The sequence below is a fragment of the Bacillus rossius genome, chromosome 10 (assembly GCF_032445375.1).
Source record: "Bacillus rossius redtenbacheri isolate Brsri chromosome 10, Brsri_v3, whole genome shotgun sequence".
NCBI lineage: Eukaryota > Metazoa > Arthropoda > Insecta > Phasmatodea > Bacillidae > Bacillus > Bacillus rossius.
This window is the reverse complement of record NC_086337.1, coordinates 45,189,941-45,212,739: the sequence shown is the minus strand read 5'-3', so window position 1 is coordinate 45,212,739 and position 22,799 is coordinate 45,189,941. Positions and strand designations below refer to the sequence as shown.

The window sequence follows — 22,799 nt, the reverse complement described above, 5'->3', positions numbered from 1 at the left end:
AATTTCTTCTTATTTTGAATGTCATGTGTGCTAATTTTTATCAAGAAATACCTACCTCTGCCTTAAAGTGTAGAAAAAGGGGGATGGAGGATGATTTTCGACACACCCCTTTTTTTCTAAATCAGTTTAAGGCAGTAATTTTTCCCTTAATTTAAACGCAAAGTGTGCTAAATTTCATCAAAAAGTACAAAAATTCTGTTTTAGGGGGTACCGGGCAAACGAACCGTCACGAATCTTTAGAACGTGCCAAATCAGTTATTGAAAAAATGCATAGTTCACAAAGACAAGATCGCACGGAAAATTTTCCCGCAAATAGACATTAATATTCACATGATTTTTAGTCCGTTTCTGCGTACCTCATAATTTCAGTATCCTAGTATACCTACGTCATGACTTTTGTGTGTAGCTATATATTTATATAAGTATACATATCATTTCTTGTGGAATATAATTTAAAATTTAAAAATAATTTGTTAAAAAATTATAATAGAATACTATCGCACAAATTCTACTTATGAACTTGAGTACAAGACTTTTAAAATAAGTATTGAAATTAATATTGCATTCAGCAAAAAAAAATTCCGTAAAAAAATTATCGTTTGTTTCTGTAAAATAAAAACCTACCCTAGCCGTGTGTCACAAAACTTTTAAATTACGTAAAAAGAAGTATATCTTTAGTACGGTTAAAAGTACGTAGGTTTTTACATTAAAAGTAATAATAATTTGTCATCAGAAGTCAACTTGAGAAAATAGTTAAGTTTCTGAACAGTGATTTCCGGAAAATGTAACAAAAGCACAGTTCGTCATACGCATCACAACATTTCAGTGGAAATACGGGGGAAAAAAAGTGTGTTTTACTCGGCGCTGAACGTCACGTTTCCTTGTGTCGTTTGTAAACAAACTGTCCGCACAATCGTGACTGTGCTTCAGGAAGACTTCTTTCTCCGCGACTATAAATACTTTGGCTCACGTTGCTTCAAGTCACAGTTCTCCCATCACAACGATAGAGAATACCAAACAGCCATGATCGCCCAGGTAAGAATGTCTTTTTTTTGTTTCGTCTCCGCAAACAAAATTTGTTAAACGGTTTAATTCAAAAAATTTTTTTTGTTGGGTTATGTGTACTAGCAAATGTGTACTGAGCTAATTAAAAGTTACATAACTTTTAAATTTCTCATTAATTAGTCACGTAAACAAGAGAAAACTCACACATAAAATTATTTAAAATAAAACAAGAATGTAACATTTGTTCGGCATCTCAAAATTTTAAACAAACTTCTGACTTATAAACTCTGCCTTTTTTTTGTCGAAAGCATTAAACAGTGTGAAGATTACTAAAATATTTACGGACTCCTTTAAGAAACACAAAGGGAATTTATGTTTTACATGCTTACGAAGACATGCAGTAGACTCTTCCATGCAGTATATAGAAATGAATTAATCGTAAAGTTAAATCAGTGAAGTACACATACTGGTGGATTGTTCTTATACCAAGAAAACATAAACAATTCTTCATGTGATAGAGGAAGCATTTTGGGGATGAATTTCAATTTTACTGCAACATTTTTTTCAAATCTGTAGTATTTATCTTGATTGAGAACAAACTTTAATTGCATAAACAGTATAATCATATTTATTTGAGCCTTATTCAGCGCAAAAAAGGTATTAATCTATAAAACCTGTTATATAAACTGAAACTTCAAGTGCAAGTACAAACTAGAATGTGGACACCGAATAGGTATATAATAATGTAAATAAGAAAGTACATTCTGTTTTGCTCATAGGACTTGGTTTAACGTATAAACTATAACCGATAATTTTTCGTAAAGGACGGAAATAAGCTAACTTCAACAAATAACAGTTTTCTAGTTCTAAAACTACGCCACAGCTCATCTGATACGCAAAATGTCGTATTAAGCGTATCAGTGAATTTAATTCCTTCTCAAACCAAATCACAACTACCACCAAATGTAGCATATTGTGGGAAAAAGGTTTGCTTGTATCTTTTAAATATTTGTGAATGAACATTAATGCATTGTGTCAGTTTTTACTGTCAGTAAAATAATTTAGTTTAGCTGACATATCAATCGTTATTGTAACCATTTTTTTTTCAACACATGCAAACAAGTGACTCGTTGTCTCGAAGAAAATTTCTCAGCTAGTAAAGTTAAACAAACTCTAATAACAAAATGTAAACTCGTAGCAAATGGTACGTCAGCCGCACAAAACAACTTCTGAGGTTTTTAACCAAAATAAAAAATTAATAAAACCCGCCAGATATTAGTTATTAAGTAAATTTGACAATATTCTAATTATATTACTCTCGAAGAGTTCGTCTGAAAATTAAATATCACAAAAACATTTTGATATAAAAAAAATTGTATTTATAAAATAAATAATTGATTTTAAATTAAATCATATAAAATTAATACCAAAGAGACTAAATTGCGAATATAACAGAAACTCTACACTGTAATGTCAAAATCTTATTTAATTTACTATGTTTCCAGCAAATTTTTAATAAAAAAAATTAAATATGTCTTCTTTGTGTTTCAGATCGTTATTTTGGCAGGACTGGCAGTTGCGCAGTCAACCGCATTCCTGCCCGGCTGCGGCTGTGGAGGCTGGACTTTACCAGCTCCCCTTGGAGCAGGCTGGGGATACCCGAGTGTCCTGGGGGGCAGCTGGGGGTACCCGAGCTACCTGAGCGGACAGTACCCTGCTCTGGTGGGAGGAGTTGGATCAACTGGAAGCTCCGCGGCTGCGTCCAGTGCCTCTGCCGCCAGCGGACTTGGCTCGGCGTCGTCTTCGTCGTCGGCTTCTGCGGCCTCTGGATCTTCCGGAACTCCTACTCCCGTATATGGAGGCTACGGCGGTCTCTACGGAGGATATGGATACCCTGTGGGTGTTGGAGGCTGTGGATACCCAGGATCAGTTGGAGGTTGGGGGTACCCAGGCTCAATTGGAGGGTGGGGATACCAAGGAGTTGGCATCGGTAGTGCTGCTGCCTCTAGCTCTGCTGCCGCTGGTGTTGGTTCTCTGGGAGGTCTTGGAGGATACGGAGGTCTGATCGGAGGTTGGGGATACCCAGGATCAGTTGGAGGTTGGGGATACCAAGGAGTTGGCATCGGTGGTGCTGCTGCCTCTAGCTCTGCTGCCGCAGGTGTTGGTTCTCTGGGAGGTCTTGGAGGATACGGAGGTCTGATCGGAGGTTGGGGATACCCAGGATCAGTTGGAGGTTGGGGATACCCAGGCCCAATTGGAGGTTGGGGATACCAGGGAGTTGGCATCGGTGGTGCTGCTGCCTCTAGCTCTGCTGCCGCAGGTGTTGGTTCTCTGGGAGGTCTTGGAGGATACGGAGGTCTGATCGGAGGTTGGGGATACCCAGGATCAGTTGGAGGTTGGGGATACCCAGGCTCAATTGGAGGTTGGGGATACCAGGGAGTTGGCATCGGTGGTGCTGCTGCCTCTAGCTCTGCTTCCGCTGGTGTCAGTTCTCTAGGAGGTCTTGGAGGATACGGATACCCTGGACTTACAGGCGGTTGTGGAATTTGGTAAACTTGTGGATACCATCTGGTCAACACAGCTGCTACTTTCCCTGATATTTGCGCCAGCAGACACAATGTTGGACTATTTTTACTTAAAAACGAAATCCTGATTCTTTATTTTACTTATGATGAAGATACACAAATTAAAATCCGCATTCACCTCTTTTCAGCGACATTTATCTGTATGACTGTAAATTTGTATCAAAGTTTTTATGTAAATATAATATTTAAAATATATAGAATGTCTTTATTTATTTTCGGTTGTGTTGTTGCTACCTTTACAAATTTTCATCTATGCATATATGTGTATTTTTTGTGTTTTTATATACTAGTTGTTTGAGAATATTTCGTACAGAGGTAGGGCATAAAACACTACTCAACATTTAGTAATGTCAAAGCCTCCATTGTCGAAATCTCTAACAGAACTTTTCGCACCAAGATGTGGCGTCAGTTCACGGCTAACGGAAATTACAAGTGGCTTGATATCTTGCCGAAACTAATAAGAGAATACAGTTCCACAGCGCATTCTACCACCAAAATGAAGCCTAAAAGGTGATCAATTTCTCCACACAATTTTTGCCAATCATAACATGAAACCTTAATATTTGGCTTGATGTCAGCTTTTGGACATACGCCATTGCTAAGCACTGGAACATTGTGATAGATCAATCATTTTCTTTTCCAACTTCCTCAGCAATGGCTTATGTCCAAAAGCTTACATCAAGTCATGCACTCCCATTGCACAAATCTATCAAATATAATATATTAATATTTGGGGTGTAAATATCTACTTAATTATTTTACAGAAACGTAAAAAAAAAGTATAAATGACCTTTTTAACCAACCGCATTTGAGAATCTTGTAAAACAGGAAGAGTTCCTAGGACTACAGGAACCTTCAAAACACTCTTAAATTGATCCGTACTGGATGTCGGTCAGGATCCGTATCTTGCGCGGATCCGGCATTATCACTAGAGACCTGTAAAATTCGCGATTTCAAATCCCTAAAGGATAGACTCCATGATCCTCTACGAACTCGTTCAAATTACATCTGCAGATTGGTTACCGACTCGTAACACCTGTTGACTGGAATGATCGTGATTCGCTAATTCTTCTGTTAAAGATTTTTTCATTGACTCAGAGTCCTTCAGATAAACTGTGGCCGAATCACTGAAGCCAAATATAGTCAAAAGTATTTGGACTCTATCCTATCGCGTAATGAATCCGCGAATTTTACAGGTCTCTAATTATCACGCTCTGCCGCAGAGGGGCCTGGCTTATGATTCCAGCCTGCGTGACTGGTTAGTGAACGACGGGTGTATTTACGGTTGCGAAGCCGTGACTACTAGCGCCCCCCAGTGCGTTTGGATGCGAGCTCGCGGGTGACTGCCGTGTGGGATTGCATCGATCGTGGATGCAGTGTGATGCGCGCGCTTGTCGAACTATACACCGCCCGCGCGCGACGCCTGCGGTCCGTCACACAAGAGCTGGAAATAACTACACTGTAAAAAAAAATTGGTTGTCTGTAAAGTCGTTTTACGGACGATAGTTTAACGTGTCAACGTCATAACAAAATATTGATGAAATGATTTCATACTTTTATGAATAAAATTGAATCATTTTTTTTATTGAATAATCACTATTTTGTATGGATACAAAGAAGGAGTGAAATGAAATCTACAATTTAATTGATAAATTTACTTTTATTTGCACTCATTAATTCAAATATGTTTATTACTTTAACTAGCAGATTATTATAACTATAACTTATTGAATGAAAGTGATTGTTTTATTGGAATGTTCAATTGGCTCCATAAAAATAGTATATTCCCTTGCACGTCGGTTGGGCGGTTCAACTTGATATTAAAATTTCTAAATATTTTTAAAATTCTCTTTTATGTTTCTTTTTGTTTATTGCTCTTTATTTTGGAAAAAATGGAAAAATAACCAAAAAAATTAATTAATAAAAAAATAGTTTATTTAAAGTACTAAATTTAAAAGCTGCTTTTGAAAAGCCCGCCTTAACCTATTTAATATAATAGTAGATTCATAGGCCAATCGAGTGGATGATATATGCGGCGCAAGCGTACAATGAGCGTAACGGGACAATGAGCGCAACGGGACAATGAGTCATCCTTTTTCGTGCGTGCAGCCTGCGTTCATCGATTTATTAAATGTTGTCACGTCAAAAAAATATTCATATTCGTGTAAAATTACAAATATCTGTACATTTTAAAGTTCACGTAGTAACAACTGTATCGCTACAAAAAATAGTATTTGCTGTAATACTGGGTTTGGATTCCTACCCGGGAATTTACATATACATTCCCAGTACCTCCAATAGTTAAAGTTATTTGTAAACCGTTCCATGAAGAAAATGAAGAAAATTGGCGCATAATTATTTATATATAACTATCCGCCAATCTTTTAAATAAATACCTCGGTATTATCTTGAAAAAGTATTTCATATATGAAAAAAACACCATAGCCACTTGTACAAAGTTACAATATCATTCTTGTAGTATTAAAAACTAATTCTTGGCAACTGGTTTCCAAAGGAATCTTGTAACTGTACATAAATGTTTTTTTATGTGTGCATAACTATAGTCAAGGCCAGCTATTTACACATGGTTCGGCGCATTCTGTAATCCGGCACCAATCGAGACGCTCGCATTAAGTTTTTTTTTTTTAGTGGTTTCCTGCAGTTGAACTTAGCCGCCATATCGCATTACTGCGCTACAGGCGCTGTCAGCTTGCTCGGAGTTAATTGTTACCGTCGGCTTTCATTTCAGTTACAGCTTTTATATTTTCTAGTGGGTTAGCCTACATTTCATATATTCACATTTGGTGTTCCCATTAAAACTATATTGACGTTATATAATGCAAAAAAATCTCCCATCGTTGTATTAACTATCACAAGTTAGTTTTATCAATGTAACCAGCATTTGTCGTTTCTCAGTTATTTATCGTGTCTCGATTCGCCACCGATTTTTGTTTTGTTGTTTCGTCGTGTTTCAACATTGATTCTTACTCTGACTTCCACGTGAGGAAATATTGTGTCGATCGTTTTCGTATGTGGAGATTTAATTTCCTTTTTAAAAATTAAACCCCTAAGTGAAACCTAAAAAAAATCAACGAGTAACGACAAATGTCAGTACTTGTTATCAAAAGACATTATATTGTTTTACATGTAAAGACCGCTGTTATCTAAGTAGACAAAAAATGTATGTGTGGAGTCCATGCGCGGCAGATGTGAAACTTTTTGCTTATTAGTTTTAGATAAAGATAAATTACAGATATTTTTATCAGAACAAGATACAATAATTGAGAATAGTAAGGACGCGGGCATGAACTCGAATGAAATAACTCTTTTCCACACAAATAAATTAATGGTAAATTTTTCGAATAAAAAAAATTACCTAAATTTTTTCTCGTAAATTTAAAACAAACTTTGATTTTAAATAATTATAAAACTTGAAGCTTGCCGATAATTAGGTAGTTTTTGCAGCTTAAATTATCGTCCAAACGGACGTGTGTAGTCTGAGGAAGGTATCTGGCATGTGAAAGTGACAACATGGCAATACGAATAGGACCTGGCTCAATGCTACTTTGTTGAGCCGCAGTCGCCCACAGCTACAATCCGATCGAGAAACATTCTCGCCTCTTAGTTGAACTTAACATTTTTACACACTCGTGAGCTCGTAACTAAAACGCGGTGTATGATTTAATTAATTAATTAATAATTCGTGACAAATAATTATCCAAGTCAAACTAAAGTGCGAAATACATTATATCAGCAGAAATATTTAATTAAACAGCTAAAACAATACTCACATAACACTGTTTAACACTACTGATTTACACAAGTAATTAAATAATAATAGATACATAAAAGAAAAATATTTTCTTCCGAATATGCCCGTGGCACGGTGCGAAACAATAAGCTCAACCCCGTTGTGTTGCCCTCTGCCAAAATACTCCCTAAAGTCGGGGTGGCGTCAGGCGCAGGCGGGTCTCTACCGCCGCTACCCGCCTATCCCTGCAGCATGGCGGGGTTCAACCTGAGCCGCACGCCGCCACGTGGAGCCCGCTCAAGGCTGCTCCAGCGACAACCGCCAGCGCCAACGGCCCCGGAGTGGGGATAGCGCGACGTCCACCTCCAAGAAACAACAGCGCACATGAAAGTGCAGCAAGTGCGCAAGTGTGCGAGTGCGCAAGAGAGTAAGAAAACGAGAGCGCCAAGAGCGTCATTTCTACCTTTTCCTGCCGTCTCCTCTATAGGTTCCCCTACCACGTACCTAACCATTCCCCTCCTCTCCCTGTTCCCCCAACACATACCTAGCTGTTTCCCCTCACGCGATCGGAATTTTCGTAACGCTCGAAAATTGTTACCCCCTCCGCAAAGAAGTTTAACTTCAAAAATACTGCAACCAAGCTTGAATATGGAAACGGAGGCCTATCTGAAATATGAAATAATAATACACATAATTTTTTGGGGATATCTGACGAATTGTTTTAATGAAATCTTCGATATAAAATATGAAAGCTACAGTGGATTCAATTCTTAGCCAGGTAAAGCTAAGTATTTTTCAAGATAGTTTTTTTCCTCATAAAATCTAGCAGTGGGAGAAAGCAAGTTCTACGTCACATGTTGTAAGTATCCTACAGTTTGATTAAATAATTATGTTGATTACAAACGTAGCTAATTTTGTATATTACAAAATCATGCACCTGGGCCTATCGGGAAGGACTTGTCAGTAATCTACATGAAACAAAAAAAAATTGGTTGTCTGTAAAGTCGGTTTACGGACGATAGTTAAACGTGACAACGTCATAACAAAACATTGATGAAATGATTGCATACTTAATGAATAAAATTAAATCATTTTATTTTAATAATAAAAAATAACAACTTGAAATTATACTAGTAATCAGATTTTTAAAATGCAAGAATAATTAACCTTTATTGCCGAAATTGTTGTAATAAGCAATGAAAACCACATTAACTTTTCACTTCACTTTATAAACAGTCAGTGGAAGAGAGATAGATGCGGCGCAAGCGTACAATGAGCGTAACGGGACACAGCGTAACGGAACAATGTGCGTAACGGGACACTTTTCGTGCGTGCAGCCGGCGTTCATCGATGTATTAGACGTTGTCACGTCAAAAAAAAATCCAACGTGGACAATAAACATAGGAACAAGCAAAAAGCCCAATTTGACACGACAAACATTGCACAGATGAGTACAGAAGCGAAAGTTGACAGAAAACCCGCAACATTTGGGCGAAATGGCGAAGAAAATACAGACAACTTGACCGACGTACAGCACGCCTTGCTCTGTACACGATGAAAGTCGCAATCTGTTTCCACATTAATACTACCTGGCGGGGTTCAGGAGTGAGTTTCCTTCAACAAATTGAGCGCAAGTAACAAACTGATTTAAAATAAAACTTTTTAAATCTCATTACTTACATTATCGTGAGATATTGTCTTTGAGAATATTTGAAGCTCACCGTGCATATTCATGCATGATGTCGCCTCCAGTGACATGTAAAAAAAAAATAACTTTCGCTGAGAGTAATATACAAACGAAAATACCTAGGATTCACCTCTAGTAACTTAAGTAGGCGGAAGGCATCTTGGGAAAGTGTGTGTGAGAAATCTCTTGGGTGGTTTCGTGAACTTAAAGCGGTGCGGTTTTGTGTCACAGCAGAGAGAAAATACACACATTTTGGTCGCGTTGAAGGACTTCGAATAAATAATTGCCAAACTGCTAAAAAGTCCATAAATAAAGCTTTCCACGTAGTCGGAAAAAAACTTTCCCAAGAGAAAACATTTTACCAGTACGTTTAAATTAATATAATACAAGCAAACAAAACTGGCTGAATTCAATAGCAAAAAAAGTTTGTCTATTATAAATTTTAATTTTTTGAAATATTGTTGGTTACATTCTCGCAGCCCATAAATACTTACAGTATCCTTCCACGTGCGCTACTGATCGTGGTTTACAACGGTGTTATAGTTTTAATTGATCAAACATAAATAATTAACGCATTTCCTTTCATTTTCTTCCATTTATTTCCGGATTCCTGTTTTCGGATTACTGAGTGATTCATGACTAAGAGACCGGAAAAATTCGCGGTTTCGATAGCTTTCAGGATAGACTGCATATTCCCCTGTACACTTGGGCAAATAACACAAGTTCATTGGCTGCCGACTTGTGAGTCGTCTCAGCTGGTTTGTCTGTGATTTGATCCTTCATTGGTTGAGGGTTTATAACTGGTAGAGATTCGTCAAGATGAACAGGAAGCCAATAACAAAATCATCTAAAAGGTATATGTGTTTGAATTCTAGCCTATCGCCGAATGAATCTGCGAATTTTTCCGGTCTCTATTCATGACTCCTTAAAACACCGAGGAACTGTGGCACGGACTGGTTGGTTGGGAAAGAGAAATACTTTGAGAATAACATCACTCGCATAACGCGGCTTTAATCTGTTGTAGACGTTATTTCACACTCTCAGAAGGACAGAACTGCATGTCAGCAGAGATAATTTTTCAACTGTTGCACAGTGCTCTCGCAGTTTTAACAAACGAGTATGAAAACAAAACGACAGACTTATATTATAAAAAAACGACAAAATAAAATTCAACTCTTACTGTATGTTCTTTTCTCTTTCATTCCTTCATGTTTCTTAACACAGGAAAATTGAATTATCTCACGTGATAAAAGCGCAGTGTTTCAGTCTGTCAGTAGACACTGGTACGCTATACGGAAAACAACTTTCATTTATCTTAAATACATTTTCTCCCATTACACATAGCTTCCGACTATACGCTAAAAACCCATTTTAAGCATTCTTACCATACAGCATGTCAATAAGCAGGCGTAATGATAGATAAATTAAGAAATTTTAAAAATGTTGTTTTTAAAAATAATGAAAAATGTTAGATGCATTAACTACTTAAATATTGCTAATCTTGAAAGTGTAGCAAAAAATTTCCTTAGCTAATTTCCTAAGTGTGTGTTTATTAAAAATTGTTCACCACATGGAAAAAATATTTTTTTATTTACCATACCTTAAAGAATATTCACTAAGTTTTTCAGTGGCGTTTGGATACGAAATAAGTTCAAAAATTAATAAAACTGTAATGTTTCTAAACCAGGTTTGAAAAGCTTCGTCAAAAAAAAGTTAAGAATGTTTTTCCATCGCTTAAAAATGTTATTACGTGTGTGAAATCTATATAATCAGACGCGAATTTCAAAGCTCATCATCAAGATGCCTACCTACCTGGACTTGCTACTGTTTTATCTGGACAGACGTAAGGAGGCGATAAGGGCGATTTCAGCACTCGCATACAGCATACAGTCACCTCAGTACTGAAGGCATCTTTGGAAATTTTGTAACAAGTAAATTTTAGAAAAACATAATTTTGGTGGTTTTGTAGACATTCGGCGCCATAGTTTTGAATCACATCACTGAGATAATACCAATTTTAGTCATGCTACAGGGAATATAATTAATATTTGCCTAATTAAAAAAAAAGTAATGAAAGTAAGCTGCTCACGGGTTGGAAATATTTTTATTCTTTTCGGCATAGCCTACAAGCGCAGGTAGATTTTGAAGTACATATTTCTTATGTAAAGTCTGGAAACTTCTGGAAAATTTTCCGAACTTGAACATATCGTTTATGTTTTTCAATATCCCAAAAAGATTGATTTAACATTTTCTCATATTACATGCAGCAAAACTGTTTAGAATGTTTTCAGTTCAATTAATCCAGGATTGAATTACTTATAACGAATTTCAAACCATGCCTATTAACATAGTTATCTTTTTTTGACACTCAAACACTATATTTAATCCCTTTCCCTAATAAGTGGTTTTATAAAAAATTGTTTTGAACCAAGGTTAAAATAATATTTATGAGGTTTATATTAAGTTGGAACGAATTTGATAGTGTACCTACGTAGTAAGGAAGATGTGAATTTTTTTATTCAACCATTTTTTTTTTACTCCTGGCAGCAATGGTGTGTTAATTGAAACACTGTTTCTCAATATTCCAGCATTAATGGTGCTTCTTACCAAAAACTGTTTCAGAAAAAAATTGTTTTATTTTATTTAGTAAATTTTCAATCAATTATAACAGATTTGATAGTGTAAGTGAAATAGGGGCTTTTTATTTTGAACCCTGTTCTTCCCACCCTTTGCAGTAATGTTTGAACCTATATACCAAAAATGGTTTCAGACCTAAGTTTTATATAATATTTATAAGGTTTGATAACAATTAGAATAGATTTGATAGTGTGTCATAACAATTTATTGTCTTCTAAATTTTTTTACCCCTTTCCATTATGGTTGGTTATTCCAAACACGTATTTCGAACAATTCTTTATTACTCTAACAAGATATAATAACTTCATACGAATTTTATATTTGTCTTTTAAGGGAGTTATAATCTTATTTCGGCTTTTTTTTCTCGAAAACCTTTCTAATTTACTGTGTACCTCTTTGATCGGATTTCACGCACAAATTAATTCTAAACGAGATTTCCCATAGCTTTATTTTATGCGATAGTTTGGAAGTGATTTATTTGTATGCAAGATTATGTAAAATTGCAGCAAAACAGCACATTTAGAAAACTTTCTGAAAACGCAGTCTGGTGAACTGTGTGCGTGTCCTAGTGGTCCGAAGGGCGAGTGTCTTTCATGCTATAAGGTTGCACGTCGCGCGTGGATAAGGACATGCGTGGAAGCTTCGTAGACGCCCCGTCCGGGGGAGCTACATGTCTCACCTGTCTCACCGCCTCCGGCGACGCCAGAAAACTGGCTCGGAATTATTTTGAGACGGGACGTTTGATTGTTTTTTTTTGGGGGGGGGGGAGGGGGGATCGATTCGGCGTGCGCACGGAAGGTCGCGCTCTTTAAAAAAAAAAAAAAAACTTTCACCTCCCCGCTACGCTGAAGTTTCTGCGAATTCAGGAAACAAGAGGACCCGGTGTGGTAAAACATCCTGCCGCACGCGAAGGAAAAAAACACTGTCGGGTGAAGAAAATTTAAAAAAAAAAAAGAAAATAAATAAATGATGAGGGAAGGGGGGAAACGATAACATGGATCGCGCCGCGCGGATAAGTCACGTGTCGGCCGAGGGTGTTGTGGAAACAGGCGGGTTCGAGTCGTGCCCCGGAAAGCTTGAGGGGAGGGGGGGAACGTTTTGTCGACTCGGTGCCGGGTATAAGTACCCCAGCCACGCCCGCTGATGATCACAACACAACCAGCCTTCAACTGCAAACTACATCCAACAACCAGTCATCATGATCGCCAAGGTAAGACCGTTCGCACAGTTGGTAAGCATGCGAGTCCTCTTAAAGTTGTTCGAAACTCGAACATGTCGGCTCGAAAAGTAAAATAAAAAAATTCAGATCAGCTATCCACAAATTTATTTATATAGTCCATCTAATATTATTACGTTTTTTATAGCAAATTACGCTGCAGTCATATAAATATGTGGCTCTTTTTTTAAATAAACGACGCCTTTGCTCATATTTGTGTAATGGGAATGACGCACAAGAAACACAGTTACCTATTATAGAGCCTTTGGATATTTTATTTTACTGACCTTGCTCTGATATTCATATTCATAAAATATTAATGTAGTTTGATATTAGCTTTATCAGGTGATAATTTTTAAAAAAAATATTTTTTCGTTACTAAAAAAAAAATATAACCGTTAACTCTTCCGGAAATTTTAAAGTAAATATTTTAATATAATGTTTATAAACTTAAATTTGGTTTCTTTACTTGCTAAATCGAAGTCAAACTGGGCGAAAACATAGACTGCGGAATTTAAAAAAAATCACTGAAAAACAAGACCATAGCCAACTTCGACAGTTTCTTAAGTTTTTTTTTTTCTTTTCACTTTTAGAGTAACCCAATTGAACAGAGCTTCGCCAGTAAACAAATTTGCTGTCGGGAACCACGTGAACCAACACAAGCAGTCCTGATAGTGTTATTGTACAACACTTTTAATCCTGATTTTGTGTTACAGTTTCAGATGACTTCGAAAGCACTCGCTTTTCTCGTCTGAGTATTTAAAAAAAAATATAAAAAATCTTTGAAATACTTTGTTAGAAACCATCGTTGGTCTAAAAGAACATTTTTGAAAAAACGACAAAAATGTTTGCTGTCATTATAGATCATTTAGCATTTGCTTTAACAGTAACGCGATATTTTTTAGAAATATTTTATTTATTCGGACGTCTTCAAATATATGAATTTAGATGTCATAAGGTACACGGTATAGCTACTTCTGGAAAAGTCCCATATATGTTCTATTTGATTTAAACCACAAACAAATACAAGATGATATCTTACTCTTATTAACTGTAGTGACAAGGAAAATTTCATCTTGACGAGACTTTGAAAACATTAGTTTGCCTAAACTTCAAAATCAAAGGAATTATATTGCGTAAACATGTAATTATTTTTAGAACCATTAAATATCGACTTAGTTATCAGCTAGAGGGATAGTTATTACACAAAGACAAGGCTTTGTTTGGATAGTTTATTAATTGTTTTTAAAATAATTTTTTCAAACTATAAAAAGTTTTATTTTGTAGCGAGGCACACTTGGGCTTTGTTACTTGCAAAAATTGATTCATACAGTAATTATGTATGTAGAAAATAAATAAAATCAACGTGTCTGTCCATGATTTTCGAAATATTGAATATTAAATATATTCCTTGTTCTAAATTAGGCACCTAAACCAAATATTAAATGAAAAAAATATTGTCTATTAAAATCTACTGATTCAGTTTATCTTAAATTCGCAAAGGTTACAAATTTATGATAACTTTACAGCATATCCCAAAACTCAACGTCAAGCCCAAAAAATTTGATAAGCCAGTTAACGACGGATCTGAAAACAAAAGGTTCGTAGTTTTAGATATATTTTAAAGACATACTACCTATGGTGTGACATCCGGAAATTTTTTATATATTTTTTTTTTCGTTTCATGTTACATAGACCCCAAAACCATCGTCAACTCAAAAGTGTGTGTATATATATCACAATTTTGTGGACACGATAACTGTCGCAAATTTTCTCAAAATACTTCCAAACCGATACATAAAATATAGTAGTGGGAAATTTCGGTCGAGTTCGTTAATGGGCAATATCGAACTAAAGGGGTAGAAATAAAGAAGGTTTATTAAAAAAAAATATCGTTCTAACTCCAAAAATATTTAAAATATTACATCCGTTTGAACGTTTTATAACTAATAGGAGTTATGCCAAAATATTTTGCCTAAAAAGGTTTTTGTTATGACCAACCATAAATGCAAGGGGTTAAAAAAACAAGGGTTGGTGGACAAGAAAAAAATCATAACTGCCTTCGAAGGTAAAACATAGAATTGATACAAATTGAGTATTAATCTTATAATTTTAATTTAAAACTTTTGTCTGAAACAATTTTTGCTGCAAGGGGTGGAAATAACAAGGGTAGAAAAACAAAATGTCATTACTTTAATGTGTTTTCTTTCATTTCCATTATAATTTATTGTAAAACGCCTAAACTTTATGTAAACCTTTAGCTGGAACAATTTTTGTTGAAACTAACTATTGCCGTAAAAACCAACGGTTGAAATTTAAAAAAAAACTTTTTTTAGTATCAAATTTGTTGAAATTAATTAATATCTATCTTAATATTACATTAAACCTTTTTCCAAAAAAATTATACGACACGTGTTAGTGCAAGGGATGAAAAATAGTGTTTGAAGATCAAAAATAATTACATGATTAAGTTAAGAACATTCAAAACATTTTCATTTTATGGAAATTGAAAAAAATGTTAAATCCATTTTTTTTAATAATGACGAACATATAGGATGTTATGTCGGCTACATTAAGTTCTTAAATTTTTCCAGTAGTTAATTGAAGTTTCCAAAATATTTCCAAAAAATTGTGTTTCGAAATTTACCTACGCCTTTAGGCTGTGTCGAAAGGGATTTTATTTGGTTACAGGCATTTTTATAAATTTTTAACTCCCCAACAATGCACCAAATTATTAAATACGGTAACTAAAAATACTATACATAAAGACAAAACCAAAATTTTAAGACAATCGGAGATTTAAATAACTATTATATTCTCAATTAATAGGCCTAAATTATAAATCTCTAATTAAATCTTATTTTTAATAACTATTTATTAAACAAAACAAAATAAGTGCTTACTAGAAAAGTTTAACTACAGCAGAAATTATTTTTTTTATAATTTATTATGTTTAAATTTTTTTATACTTGGGGATAAAAACCTGTAGATATCTAGCAAATCAAACAAATCTCTAAAGGGGTAGTTATTTGTTTTTAAAATCGTATTTGGTAAAGAAAATTATTTAAACAAATACCTATGCCAATGGTAAATGTTCGTACATTTATTTTCATTTAGTAAAATAATTTCAATAAATGCTTAGCTTGATTCTGAATCTCATTATATGGTCACAAATAGATTTACAATCAAGTAACCACAGCTAGGTATATATGCCATGTTAAGCTATGAAATATACACTAACAAAAATGTTATCTTAAATTTACGACCACTGCTCTGGTTACAAGTTATCCATGAATATTAGTAGATTTACAGAAACACTGTAATTTGTTTTGTAAATTGAACAGAAATATTTATGTAAAATTACTAATATTCGTAAATTAGTACATTTACATACAAAAACAATTCTATCACTACAAAATAGAGATCGCAGTAATACTGGGTTCAGAATCTTCCCTGGACATTTATGCTTTGTGTTGTCCCAGTACCTCCAATAGTTCAAGTTATTTTAAAACCTTTCCTTGAATAGCTTTCCAGTAGTAACTGCGCACATTAAAAAGAATAATAAAACAAAATTAAGTCAATTAGTTGAATATTAGTTTTTTTTCATGGTTTTAAAATTGAAGCTTCAATTTAACATCATTACAAAATAAAACAATGCACCAACTTTCGTGAGAAATACTCAGTATTATTTCGAAAAAACGTATATCATATACGCCAAGATAACCATAGTCATGTGTTGTACAAAATTACAATATATTTTATGTAGTATTACAAAATATTTCTTTGAAAATGGATTCTAAATGAATATTTTGTAAAAGTAAAAATTAAAAAGAATTATCTAAAAAAAATTGTATACGGCTTTCCAAAATTAGACAAAAATAAACTTATTCCCTTTACGTGCATGTTTACATTGTTTACGACGGAATCCAGAATACGGTACTCGGAGACCAGTGTGTATTTTACGAGGATTCTCGAAAAGGAAACTTTCAAGACCATTAGAAAAAAATATAATAATATTTTTTTCTAAAGTTCTGGTAAAGATTGCTTCACAACAGCAATAAGTATTTTAAGAAACACAATTCAATGGCTTCTGACGCCTGGTTAGAAATTTTGTTTTATAAAAAGCAAAATAAAGGTGATAAGAAATTCTTCACTGAATTGCCATTTGTTTACATAAATTTCTTTAATAATTACTATGTCAAAAAACAAAAGGCCGAATTCTTGACAGATGTTTTAAATGGTAGAAAACTCATAATTTTTTCCCCAAAATATACAAAAATTTAAAATTCTATTATTTCAAAAACTTTAAAAAAATTGACATAAATTTGACAGTGGTAAAAATTATCTGAAACACTGATTTTTTAAAAATTAAAATATAAGAATTTAAATCAGAGTATAAAATTTAGTTATTTATTAAAATTAGTATATTAACTGAATTTTTAAGAGTTATTAAAATTGATAAATAATTTATAGAAAAATTTTATAACCGAAACATAATCATTTAAATCAACTGATGGCTTTACACTGTTGGTCTGGAGAGTCCCGTAATTCACTGCAGTTGCTAGAGCGTGATAAGGGAGGTGCACCACAATCAGGCTTGGCGTTTGATACTAGTCCGTCTTAAAAACGAATTAAAGATTTAAAAAAAAAAGAGGGGTTGTCTGTAAAGTCGGTTTACGGACGATAATTTTACGCGATAACGTCATAAGAAAACATTGATGAATAATTACATTCTTTTTTAATTTTAAAATATTATTTACAGTTTTTGCAAATTTAATTTAAATAATTTGTTTAAATATAATCACGAACAATTGGTATAAAAGCCCACCTTAACCTGCTTGGTATTATAGAAGATTTTCTCGCATTGGTTGGTTGGCCGGTTCTTGCAAGCTCGGCTCAGCCGGAACGTGACAATGAGCCATGCTTTTTCCGTGCGTGCAGCCGGCCGTTCATAGATTTACGTATAAGACGTTATCACGTCTAAAAAAAAAATATTAACTGTTGTTCGCGTTCTGTTTGCAGTTCGTCGTGTTGGCTGCCCTGGCGGCGGTTCAGGCCAGCGCCTCGCTGTGCGGCTGCGACAGCTGGGGGTTCCCCGGCAGCTGGGGGTACCCTTGGTACCCGGGCGGCTACCCCGGCGGCTACCCCGGCTACCCTGGCTACCCCGGGTACCCGGGCCTGATCGGCGGCGGCGGGTCGGCCAGCTCCGCGGCCGCCGCCTCTTCGGCGGCGGCGGGCGGTAGCGGCGTCGGCGGCTCCGCCTCCTCGGCGGCCGCTGCTGCTGCCGCGGCGTCCGGGTCCTCGGGCTCCCCCGGCTACTACGGCGGCCTGGGAGGCTACGGCTACCCGTCCGTGCTGGGAGGAGGCCTGTACGGCGGCTACGGCTACCCCGGCGTCGGCTCTAGCGCCGCCTCTGCGGCAGCCGCTTCCGCGAGCGGCGTCGGCAGCGGTCTCTACGGCGGCGGACTCTACGGCGGCGGACTCTACGGCGGCGGCTACGGCTACCCCGGCGTCGGCTCTAGCGCCGCCTCTGCGGCAGCCGCTTCCGCGAGCGGCGTCGGCAGCGGTCTCTACGGAGGCGGCCTCTACGGCGGCGGACTCTACGGCGGCGGCTACGGCTACCCCGGCGTCGGCTCTAGCGCCGCCTCTGCGGCAGCCGCTTCCGCCAGCGGCGTCGGCAGCGGTCTCTACGGCGGCGGTCTCTACGGCGGCGGCCTCTACGGCGGCGGCCTCTACGGCGGCGGTCTCTACGGCGGCGGCCTGTACGGCGGCGGCTGCGGCTACCCCGGCGGCTACCCCGGCGGCTACCAGGGCGTCGGCGCTAGCTCGGCAGCGGCCTCCAGCGCCGCGGCGGGTTCCGGCATCGGCATCCAGTACGGCGGAGTCTACTAGGATCGCACCTCTGCTGAATCACCGGATTACTTCTTTACCCACTGGTTCCACATTCTTTCCTCTAGGTCCTGTCGACATAATCGATCCCATGTTAAATTGTATCGTCATGTGACGTCTTCAGCTGCTGGGATGGATTTGTGATCAGTGATAAAAAAATTTAACTCTGTATTTGCATTAATAAAAGTATCATGTACTTTTAATTATTTGTCATTTTTATATACCTCTACATTTTACTTTTAAGGTAGATTTCAAAGAATTACTACCTATTGTAAACGTTACCATGTTGCGACTTTCGGAAAAATTTGTATATAGTTTTTCGTTTCATGGCTCACAGAACCCAAAACCGTCGTCTACTCAAAAGTTTATATATATATATATCCAAATTTTGTGGACAAGATAACTGTTACACTTTGTCGCAAATCACTTCCAAACTGACACATAATCCGTTTGAAATTACAACTCGTATGAGTAATACCATAATATTTGGTCTGAATAGTTTTTTTGATACGACCAACCATAACTGCAAGGGGTAGAAACAAGGGTGGAGGACAAAAAAAAATCATAACTCCCTTCATATGCACGAAATTCAATTCGTAAATATTATGGAATTATTTTATAATTTTTATCTAAAACTTTTGTCTGAAACAATTTTTGATTAGACGATCCATTGCTGCAATGCAATTTTAAAAAATCACTATTCCCTTACTAGTTCACTTCAAATCCGTTCAAATTGTTTGAAATTCTTATAATTTTTATCTGAATATTTTGTCGAAAACAATTATTAGAAAGATTTTTGTTGCAGGGGTTGAAAAAATAAAGAGAAGAATTTAAAAAATCATAATTTCCGTACCATGTACACTATTAATCCGTTCTGTTTATTGTAAAACCTTAAATTATTATCTACAACATTCGTATGATTAGTTGGAATAAACAGGGGTTGAATAACAAAATAAAATTCATAACTTCCTTTGTAGACACACCATCAAATTCGTTCAAATTTGAAAAAAAAAATTATAATGATAACCTTACTTCAAGGGGTTAAAAAAAAACCTATGTTTAAAATAAGAAAAGAATTAAGACCCCTACAATGTAAATTATTGAATTATGTTTATTTTGTTTAACTTTTAAATATTGTTGAAAACTTTTGTCCATAGTAAATTTTATATCACAAATCATTACTGCAAGGGGTAAAATCAAATGTCATTACTTTTATTTAAATAAATATTCTATCAAATACACTATAATTTAATGTAAAACTCCTACATTTTATCTAAAACCTTTGACTGAAACAATTTTTGATTTAACGAACTATTACCCTTATAAACAGGGTTTGAAACTTAAAATTAATGTAACTTCCTTAGTATCAAATTCGTTAGAATTTATTAATAATCATCCTAATATTACCTTAAACCTTTGCCCAACAAATTTATACGATCATGTGTTATTGTAAGGAATGAAAAATAGTGTTTGGATGACAAAAATAATTGCATAACTACCTTATTAGGCATAATATTAAATTCAATAAGACATTTAATGTTAAATGCATTAAGTTAAAAACATTCAAAATATTTTCGCTGAATGGAATATGAGAAAATGTTAAATCGATTTTTTTTAATGTTGGCGAACATATAGTTTGTTAAGTACATCAAGTTCTTAAATTGTTCCAGGTGTTTATTGAAGTTTACAAAACCTTTCAAGAAGAAATAGGTACTTCGAAATCTACCTACGCCTGTAGGCTGTGTGGTAAGGGATTTTTTGTTTGTCTTTTACTTAAAATTTCTTACACAAATATAGTTGGACAATGCAAGAATTAATTAAAACGCGTTAAGAGCACTCTCCTTATTACTATCAAACATTCATAAACATACAAATTTCTCAAAGTTAACTCAGTTGTGTTTTACTGTGACATTATTGAATAGTTTTTGTTTTAAATAAATATAGTTTAAAAAACTAAAGAAACATGCTTTTAAAGATTATCAAACTAACAAGTAAAAAATAATTTTAAAATTTAATTTATGGCAATAGTATATAAGCAATACTAGTATAAATGAGAAAAAAGCTTGAGGCGCTTTGTGCCATATTTTTTGTATATTAAACGCCCCATGCTTTTTTCTCATTTATACTAGTATTGCTTATATACTATTGTCATAAATTAAATTTTAAAATTATTTTTTACTTTTTAGTTTGATAATCTTTAAAAGCATGTTTCTTTAGTTTTTTAAACTATATTTATTTTTAACTTTTTAGTTTGATATTCTTTAAAAGCATGTTTTTTTAGTTTTTTAAACTATATTTATGTATAATTATCTTAGGGAAATGAGTTACCGACACTACCTATTTCCATCTGAGATAACTATTTGGAGTTGCAACGTCACAAAGAAATGGTAAAGTCTCTCCGAATAATTTTCAGTTAGATGTATGGATATAATCTTAGAATTTACCGGGAAAAAAGAACAATTTTCGGCGTGGCCGGGAGTGGAACCCACGATCGCTGAATCCGAAAGCTGACGTCACAGAAGTCGCGCGCCTTAGACCGCTCGGCTAACGAACGAAATGAAGTTGGTGGGACATTTTATAGTCATAAGCCACTCACTCTTAGTCGAAAGAGTTACAGACGGACAGACAAACATACAGGTGAAGCTAATATAAAGCATGTAAAAATAGGGGTGCGTTTGGTTAATTTCAGTCTTATATCCACTGGACATTCAAAACGTTATTAATGAACTGATATTAAAAATATATAATTTGTATTATTTGCTCTTATTTTTTAGATTTAAAGACATTAAATATATGTTTTCCTAATAAAATAAATTATGTTTAGAAAGAAAGGAACTTATTTTAATATTTAATAAGCCTGATTTCGGCGAAGTTAATTCTTTTTTCAAAGTGATTAAATTTTTTATTAAGATTTTTCTTTTTTCTTTTAGTAACTGTGGTTTTTAAAAGTAGAAAGTTCTACTTTTACTTAATACTCAGTTCTGTACATTGTAAGTACTAAAATACAACTTTGCCAAGAACAACAATAATTGTAAGCAATTATTCATTAGTATCTAAATACTACAGCTCAGAAAAGTGCTTGCAATTGTGAATTATGATTGAGCAAGAAAAATGGTATCGCAAAATTAGATAAAACTGACAAAACAAAATAATATTAAAATAACCCAATTGAGTGGTATCCTAAAGTATTTTGCATCCATAATTTCGTTTTTTTATTCACTATTGAAAAAAATCATAATAAAACTATCGTAAATTGTTTATAGTGTTTTATTAAATTAATCCGTGTATAGTTAATAGTTTTTAAAAATTTTAAAGGCCAACATTTATTTCAACCATAGTTGTAAACAGTTTTAAATTAATTGATTGTATGTAGCCTTAGACATTACTTCATTTTTTTGTATACCATTCCTTAAACATAAACATTTGGATTTTCCAAAACCCTAAAAAAACTCAGTTTTGAAAAACTGTGGGAAAACGAACTTTTTATTGTACACACAAAGTATTAATTAAACATGTATACAAATGATTACATTCTCTTGGTTCATGATCCGGTTGACTAATATTGTGTCATTAAAGTTTCTAAAAACCAGTAAATACATATTTATTAATTTTACATAAAATTTATAAACAATTAGCTAGAGTTATATTATGAATTTATTAAAAAAAGTACAAGGTTATGAAATTATGGAGGCAACGTAATTTAGGATACTAATTTAGAATGAAAAAAAAAATGTTATATTTGCTAACCATCTTTCCTTTGTATATTTCTTAGCAATTTCTCTAATAAAGCTTTGAGGATTTTAACATTTAATGTCTATAATATTAAAAATATAAATTCGAATATTTAAATATAAGTTATTTCCCCCTTGTTAAGCTATTAAAAAGACTCTTTTAAAAAGAACGTTGAATATGACATAAATCTTTTAAATGTTTTAACTTGCACCAAAAACCTGTTATACATATTTTTAGGTGATTAATTAACAATATTATATCCTTGATCTCATCGCCATTTATTTTAATTGATTTTAA

The 22,799-nt window shown here is 34.9% G+C and overlaps 2 protein-coding genes across 2 annotated transcripts; both read left to right on the top strand.

The window, feature by feature from the left end:
- The first annotated feature begins 961 nt into the window (after nucleotides 1–961).
- LOC134536060 (spidroin-1-like) lies at nucleotides 962–3,790 on the top strand. The gene is made up of 2 exons (XM_063375588.1): nucleotides 962–1,035; nucleotides 2,557–3,790. The coding sequence occupies exons 1-2, from the start codon at nucleotides 1,024–1,026 to the stop codon at nucleotides 3,556–3,558; spliced, it is 1,014 nt and encodes a 337-aa protein (XP_063231658.1). The 5' UTR covers nucleotides 962–1,023; the 3' UTR covers nucleotides 3,559–3,790.
- Nucleotides 3,791–12,765: 8,975 nt separating this feature from the next.
- Nucleotides 12,766–18,973, top strand: LOC134536059 (shematrin-like protein 1). The gene is made up of 2 exons (XM_063375587.1): nucleotides 12,766–12,875; nucleotides 17,904–18,973. The coding sequence occupies exons 1-2, from the start codon at nucleotides 12,864–12,866 to the stop codon at nucleotides 18,771–18,773; spliced, it is 882 nt and encodes a 293-aa protein (XP_063231657.1). The 5' UTR covers nucleotides 12,766–12,863; the 3' UTR covers nucleotides 18,774–18,973.
- Nucleotides 18,974–22,799: the final 3,826 nt, after the last annotated feature.